Source organism: Eptatretus burgeri, chromosome 5, assembly GCF_056783735.1.
Source record: "Eptatretus burgeri isolate ZD-2024b chromosome 5, Ebu_testis_v1, whole genome shotgun sequence".
Lineage (NCBI taxonomy): Eukaryota > Metazoa > Chordata > Myxini > Myxiniformes > Myxinidae > Eptatretus > Eptatretus burgeri.
The window spans coordinates 49,245,665-49,253,947 of NC_140965.1; the positions used below are offsets into that span (position 1 = coordinate 49,245,665).

Sequence of the window (8,283 nt, forward strand, 5' to 3'; positions counted from 1 at the left end):
GGTGCAAAGCGACTCATCGAAGATTGTACACCTCTCATTTTGAAAGGAAAATTTTAACATTTAAACAGAAAATGGAAATGTCCCACCATTGAATTAAATGGTTAAAGGCCCAAAGAGTAAATGTTAATTTGCCGATTTGAACTGATGATAACATTAACTGCTGTTCTCTATTTATTTTGTTCCCTTTCAACATGAGTGTTGCTTCAAACATGCAAGGATAGTTATCTGCAAAACCAGTTCACAGTGGAGGTCGACTGGATTTCCAGATAACTTTGCTTGCACGTTTTATTTAATCAGGCCATTTGTGTGCCATTGTGAATTTGCAATGTTTTCCTCGTTTGTTGACATTAGCCAATCGGACACCATGACCACGTCGGCCCAAAGCATCTATGGTTAAGATAATGTTGGCGGAAAACCAACTTGGTCCACTTCGATCTCAGCCAGATCTCTTGCAAACATCCAACTATTTAATATACCAGAATATGTATTTGATAATATATGCTGGAATGATTTTTAAGAATATTCTAACATTTGATAGTGATTCCATTATTTGTTGCAGACGTGGTTGACAGAACAGGCCAAAGGAAACTTTTATTACATTGGCTTGCATGACTTGCATGAAGAAGGACAATGGATGTGGGTTGATAACACAAAGGCCTCTGAACCACTGTAAGTTGAGATGTCAATGACACAAAAGTGATCACTTCCCTCTTGTAAAGTTCACTGGTCTTGCCTCCCTGACATGTCAGGTTTACTTGATGAGCTGAGTGATCTACTTTTATAACGACATTCTGAAGCAAGTTGAATTTGACCCCAACCCAATTCCTCAGATTCATATGCTCCAAACAAGCCCTTTCAATAAAACTGCACATACAAAACACAACAAACTAGAGGCCTGCAATCGGAGATCGCTGATGGTTCCCTGTTGAACCAACTCGTAATATTAGTAGTATTGGTACCACTTGAAATTGTCTCACAATGAAAACAAAAGTTTTGTTGTTTTTTTCCAAAAAGCGGGACACTACGGCTCATAAAAAATTAAATAATTGGGAATTTAAATAATTGAAAATTGAAAAATTTTGAATAATCGGAATTTAAAAATAACAATAATTGAAAAATCGAAAATTTTAAATAAATAAATAAATAAATAAATTGAAAATTGAAAGAAAAAAACTGCAAATTGGAAAATTAAAAAAAAAAATTAATGACAATTGAAAGAAAAAAAATACTTCAAAATTGAAAAATTAAATAATTTTAAAAACAATGAAAAATTATTCTTCAAAAAGTGGGACACCACAGACACCAAGCCTAAACACTTGATGCCTCCCTCAGGGTACCAAAACACTTTTGTGAAATAATAATTTAGCCAATAAAAATACAAGTTACTCAGACCGAGTTGTTTTCTTATCTGGTGAGCAGGTTCTGGAGAAGTGACCAACCCGACAATTGGTCCTTCAACCTGGAAGGAATGGAAGATTGCGCGGGAATGGCTTATGATGGAGAATGGAATGACTTTTCATGTTCCGAACAATTGAAATATTTGTGTGAAACACCAGCGGTATGATGGATAGAGCGAAAGAATAGTTGTGTCGTGGATGGATTGGATGGCGACCTGCAGGGTACAAAGGTTGCTTATGTCAGGCCACGAGATAGAATGAGGTTGAACCAAAGGTCATGAAGGCAGTGGAGAATAGGAAAAAAAAAACGTGCCTTAAAGCTACACATAATATAATGTACAAATCAAATACAATTCATATATCATATATGAAGTGTATATTTAACTGCTTGCAATTTGCCTGTACCTTTCATGTGGTTAACACGTCACTATGCCAAAGATCGAATCGAAGAGATCACTTTTTAACCTTTATCAGACATCTTGCGTAAACTGGACCTGTAGGGCTGGCTGTGTGTCTTTCAAATTGTGTGCGATCTAAGAATAATACTTTGTCAAGGTTCGAGTTGGTCTGCGTTGTGGGCAATCCAATGATAGGTTTTATCAACGAGGTTAGCAAGAGTGTGTTAACCAACATGGGGAGCAAAGTATAACATTGATGCTTTGGGCATTCGCCCTTCGTCGAAGCATGGACGAAAGGCTAGTGCATGTGAGACGTCGGTTTATTTTTCTTCCTACAGCAGTTAGCACACGTTTATTAATCTTCAGTTTATAAAACCTATCATGTCTTTCAAAATGCCTAAAAAAACAACGAGGGTATATGGTTAAACCACTCTTGTCTGGAGATCGACCGAAGTGCATTGTAATGTGTAGCAGTACATCCATTACCTACATCGACATTAATGACCAAGGATTCTCTGCACTGATTTATGTATTTAAAGTTTCAGTATTACAGATTGGTTGGTCTACTTGGACACCCAACATGTTTTTTGTAAAAATAAAAAAGGTGTTAGTGGTTAACATACCTGAATTGGTATTTCTGACTTTTCGTTTGAGTGCTGATGTAACTGAAGTGTAAGCGGACCAAAAAAACATGCCCTTTCCCCATCATTGGATTTTCGTATTTCTCGAATCTCCTTGTTCACACTGTAGCAGGCTTTATTTCTACGTCGTGTTTGTCTCTGTGTAGTATTACGGCCATATTTTTTAATATGATAGATGGCAAAATTTTTGTTTCCACCATCACAAGCCACATAAATATCCTTTTCCATCCCCAACATCCTTCCTCTTCTCTTATCTGACACTCCCCTGCCTTGTTACCTCTGCCACTGAAGGTGAAGGAGGTTATGTTTTAACCCCTGTCTGTCTGTTTGTTTGTTTGTTTGTTGCAAAATCGAAGATTTTTTTCAAGTACATTGGTCAGTCGATTTTGTTATGCTGTCTGTCTGTTTGTCGCCTACATGTCACAATTCCAAACCGATCATCATGAAACTTTACCAAGTTGTAGAGCTTGTCTCAACTGAGAAGCCGATTGATTTTGAACTCAATTGTCAAACGTCATATTGAGGTCAAATTTCAAAAATCGTCATTTTTTCATCCGATTCACTTGAAATTTGAACAGGATTTGCATATTGTGTTACTGAATTGGGAAACCAACTAATTTGTGGTCTGTTAATACTGTTTGAAAAACCAAACTAATTTGTGGTCAAAAGGTCAAAGGTCAACTCAATGTCAAACTTCTAAAATCAATTTTCAACTGAAAAATCGTTAATTTACATCCTATTAACTTGAAAGTTGAACGGGATTTGCAAAGTGCATTACTGAATTGGGAAAGCAACTATTTTTGAGGTCAAAAGCTTAAAGTTCAACTCAAGGTCAAACTATTAAAATCATCAAATTCATCTGAAAAATCATCAATTTTCATCCGATTGACCTGAGCTTTGATTAAGATTGTCAATTTTAATTTCAATGAAATGGACAATTTGATGAAATGGACAATTTGATGTATCCATGGCAACCTTTGGAACGGGGGGGGGGTGGATTTTGCAAGTATCGTGCTCTGCATGATGTCTTTTTCTTGTTTGTCTGTTTGTTTGTCTTTGTACAGGATATGTCATAAAGTTGTGGGCGGATCTGGATGAAATTCTGTGGACAGGTTGGGTGTGTGACAAGGACGAAATGATTAGATTTTGGTGAAGATCCGAATCCAGGTCCGACAACTAGAATTTTTCAAGTGATTCTTCACCATTGAGAGATAGGACCTAAAAGGATGTGTAGCACGATATCTCTAAAAGTTGTGCACGAATTGGGATGAAACTTGGTGGACATGTTGCGTGTGTGACAAGAAAGAAATGATTCGATTTTGGCGAAGATCCGGATCCGGATCTGGATGCGAGAATTATTTTTTTAAGTGATTCTTCACCATTGAGAGATTGGGCCAAAAACGATACATAGGCTGATATTTCAAAAATGTATTGATTGGGCCAGATATGTTCTCATGGATTAGGCATTGCATGACGTAGGTACAGTCATGGCCAAAAATATTGGCACCCTTTTACTTTTTTCAATTAATGCACCATGTCTTCCAGAAAATTGTTGAAATAAAAAAAATATATTGGTTTCCGCATTTACATTTCTTTGGTTTGCAGTGGAACAAAACAAAAAATAAACCAATGTTACCCGCAGGGTGACCCGTATCTTGCCAAAAGGTGACCACGTGTGACTTCTTTAAGGTCACACTGAGGTGAACAGAGCTGCTATCCACCAGGAGCGACTCCTTGAGGAATATCTGCCTACGAGAGATTCCGATGAGAATCGTTCTACAGAGTAACCATGAAAAATATACTTTTGCCTCATAACGTCACCAAATGACGTCATAATGTCTCAAGCTTGACATATCTAGAAAGCACTCATCGAGGTGTTCAATTTGAGGTACTACACGATATTGTTCCTAAAACTTGAAAATTTGACCGTGGGGTCAAATATGTTTGACCTGAGGCGCTAACCATGAAGGTCAAGGCCAATCGCCACCAAAAATTAATCAGCTGAGCGCCAGACCATGAACTATATTCCCATGAAGTTTGAAGACGATCCGATCAAAATTACTCAAAAAATAAGGGTTTCGCCGACTCCCCTGATTTGCGACAAAGTGACCTTGACCTTTGACCTTGACCTTCAAAATTTTATGCGCTGAAAGGGACCTCTGTAGGCCTCTGATATGCGAAGTTACAAAAATTTCCAATGATAACTGTGCTCTGCAGAGTGATTTATACGTGATTACAGACCAAAAAAAACCAAAAAACATATGAAGGTCAAGGCCAATCGCCACCAAAAATTAATCAGCTGAGCGCCAGACCATGAACTATATTCCCATGAAGTTTGAAGACGATCCGATCAAAATTACTCAAAAAATAAGGGTTTCGTTGACTCCCCTGATTTGTGACAAAGTGACCTTGACCTTTGACCTTGACCTTCAAAATTTTGTGCACTGAAAGGGACCTCTATAGGCCTCTGATATGCGAAGTTACAAAAATTTCCAATGATAACTGTGCTCTGCAGAATTTTTTATACGTGATTACAGACAAACAAACAAACAAAAAAAAACATACAAGCTGACTAACATATCTTGCAAAAACATCGTTTTGGCAAGATAAAAAGCTGAAAAAAATTACTAAATCTGAGCTTATTCCACACAGAAATCCTAAAATGGCCTGGACAACATTATTGGCACCTTTTGGAAGTTGTTAGAAATAATTCGATTTCAAGCAGGTGATTCTCTTTTACTCTGGAATTGAACACACCTGTGGTGAGTTGCAGGTGCCTGCAATATAAAAATCACTCGTTCACCTAGTCTGAATGGAGAAAAGGAGTCATTCTGCTGTTTTGTGTCACTGTGTTTTCTGCAATGAGCATGGAGAAAAGAAAGCAAACCAGAGAATTGTCTGAGGAGTTCAGACACAAGATTGTAGCCAAGTATGGACAATCTCAAGGCTACAAGTCCATATCCAGAGACTTTGATGCTCCTGTGTCCACCGCACACAATGTTATCAGGAAGTTTAAGGCCCAGGGCACTGTAGCCAACCTTACTGGATGTGACCGCAAGAGAAAACTTGATCGAAGATTGCAGCGAAGGATTGTTCAAATGGTGAAAAAAGCACCTCGATCAACTGCTAAGCAGATTCACGCTGACCTTCAGACAAAAGGTACGACAGTTTCAACTCACATCATCCATCACCAACTCAATGAAAGGGGGTTCTATGGTAAGAGACCCAGGAGGACCCCACTGCTAAGAGAGCGACATAAGAAAGCCTGGCGAGTTTGCCAAAACACACCTGAACAAGCCAAAATAATTCTGGGAGAATGTCATGTGGACAGATGAGACCAAATTGGAGCTTTTTGGTGAAGCACATCATCTCTATGTTTACAGAAAACAAAATGAAGCCTTCAAATAAAAAATAACACCTTCCCTACAGTCAAACACGGAGGAGGTTCAGTGAGGTTTTGGGGTTACAGTGCAACCTCTGGCATTGGGTGCCTTGAATGTGTGAATGGCATCATGAAATCAGGAAATAACCGAGGCTTTTTGGAGTGCAATGTTCAACCCAGTGTCAGAAAGCTGGGTCTCCATTGGAGGTCATGGGTCTTGCAGCAGGATAATGACCCCAAACACACTTCAAAAAGCACCCAGGAATAGTTCAAGAGCTTCCTACACCTCTCTACTGGCAGTTTGTTCTGCTGGATTGTTCTGAAGGGGCCAGTAATGAGTCCCAATCTAAATCCCATTGAACACCTGTGGGGAGATCTGAAAACAGCAGTTTAGAGAAGGCACCCTTCAAATCTAGGAGAACTGGAGCAGTTTGCACAAGAAGAGTGGACCAAACTACCAGTGGAGAGGTGTAGGAAGCTCATTCATGGCTACAGGAAGCATTTGACTGCAGTTATTTTGTCCAAAGACTGTGCTTCCAAATATTAAATCGAGGGAGTCAATAATTTTGCCAATGCCATTTCTTTTTATTTTCTGATTTTAAAGGATATATTAAGTTCTGAATCAAAAACAAAGGTTCTGTAATATCAACAGTGACATTAATTGTGTAATATTAACAGTGAAAGTTCTGTAATATCAACAGTGACATTAATTGTGTAATATTAACAGTGAAACTTCTGTAATATCAACAGTGACATTAATTGTGTAATATTAACAGTGAAAGTTCTGGAATATTAACAGTGACATTAATTGTGTAATATTAAGAGTGAAAGTTCTGAAATATCAACAGTGACATTAATTGTGTAATATTAACAGTGAAAGTTCTGTAATATTAACAGTGACATTAATTGTGTAATATTAACAGTGAAACTTCTGTAATATCAACAGTGACATTAATTGTGTAATATTAACAGTGAAAGTTCTGTAATATTAAGAGTGACATTAATTGTGTAATATCAACAGTGAAAGTTCTGTAATATCAACAGTGACATTAATTGTGTAATATTAACAGTAAAAGTTCTGTAATATTAACAGTGACATTAATTGTGTAATATTAACAGTGAAACTTCTGTAATATCAACAGTGACATTAATTGCATAATATTAAGTGAAAGTTCTGTAATATTAACAGTGACATCAATTGTGTAATATTAACAGTGAAAGTTCTGTAATATTAACAGTGACATTAATTGTGTAATATTAACATTGAAAGTTCTGTAATATCAACAGTGACATTAATTGTGTAATATTAACAGTGAAAGTTCTGTAATATTAACAGTGACATTAATTGTGTAATATTAACAGTGAAACTTCTGTAATATCAACAGTGACATTAATTGTGTAATATTAACAGTGAAAGTTCTGTAATATTAACAGTGACATTAATTGTGTAATATTACCAGTGAAACTTCTCTAATATCAACAGTGACATTAATTGCATAATATTAAGTGAAAGTTCTGTAATATTAACAGTGACATTAATTGTGTAATATTAACAGTGAAACTTCTGTAATATTAACAGTGACATTAATTGTGTAATATTAACAGTGAAACTTCTGTAATATCAACAGTGACATTAATTGTGTAATGTTAACAGTGAAAGTTCTGTAATATTAAGAGTGACATTAATTGTGTAATATCAACAGTGAAAGTTCTGTAATATTAACAGTGACATTAATTGTGTAATATTAACAGTGAAAGTTCTGTAATATTAACAGTGACATTAATTGTGTAATATTAACAGTGAAACTTCTGTAATATCAACAGTGACATTAATTGTGTAATATTAACAGTGAAAGTTCTGTAATATTAAGAGTGACATTAATTGTGTAATATCAACAGTGAAAGTTCTGTAATATCAACAGTGACATTAATTGTGTAATATTAACAGTAAAAGTTCTGTAATATTAACAGTGACATTAATTGTGTAATATTAACAGTGAAACTTCTGTAATATCAACAGTGACATTAATTGCATAATATTAAGTGAAAGTTCTGTAATATTAACAGTGACATCAATTGTGTAATATTAACAGTGAAAGTTCTGTAATATTAACAGTGACATTAATTGTGTAATATTAACATTGAAAGTTCTGTAACATCAACAGTGACATTAATTGTGTAATATTAACAGTGAAAGTTCTGTAATATTAACAGTGACATTAATTGTGTAATATTAACAGTGAAACTTCTGTAATATCAACAGTGACATTAATTGTGTAATATTAACAGTGAAAGTTCTGTAATATTAACAGTGACATTAATTGTGTAATATTACCAGTGAAACTTCTCTAATATCAACAGTGACATTAATTGCATAATATTAAGTGAAAGTTCTGTAATATTAACAGTGACATTAATTGTGTAATATTAACAGTGAAACTTCTGTAATATCAACAGTGACATTA

The 8,283-nt window shown here is 35.7% G+C and overlaps 1 protein-coding gene across 3 annotated transcripts in view; it reads left to right on the forward strand.

The window, feature by feature from the left end:
- Positions 1-4,019, forward strand: part of LOC147026395 (uncharacterized) — a 65,690-nt gene extending 61,671 nt beyond the window's left edge. For all 3 annotated transcript variants that reach the window (XM_085881811.1, XM_085881812.1, XM_085881810.1), the window contains 2 exons: positions 560-669; positions 1,420-4,019. In XM_085881811.1, the coding sequence (XP_085737937.1) occupies positions 560-669; positions 1,420-1,564 (255 nt within the window). In that variant the 3' untranslated portion in view covers positions 1,565-4,019. The remainder of the gene's footprint in view (positions 1-559; positions 670-1,419) is intronic.
- The last annotated feature ends 4,264 nt before the right edge of the window (positions 4,020-8,283 follow it).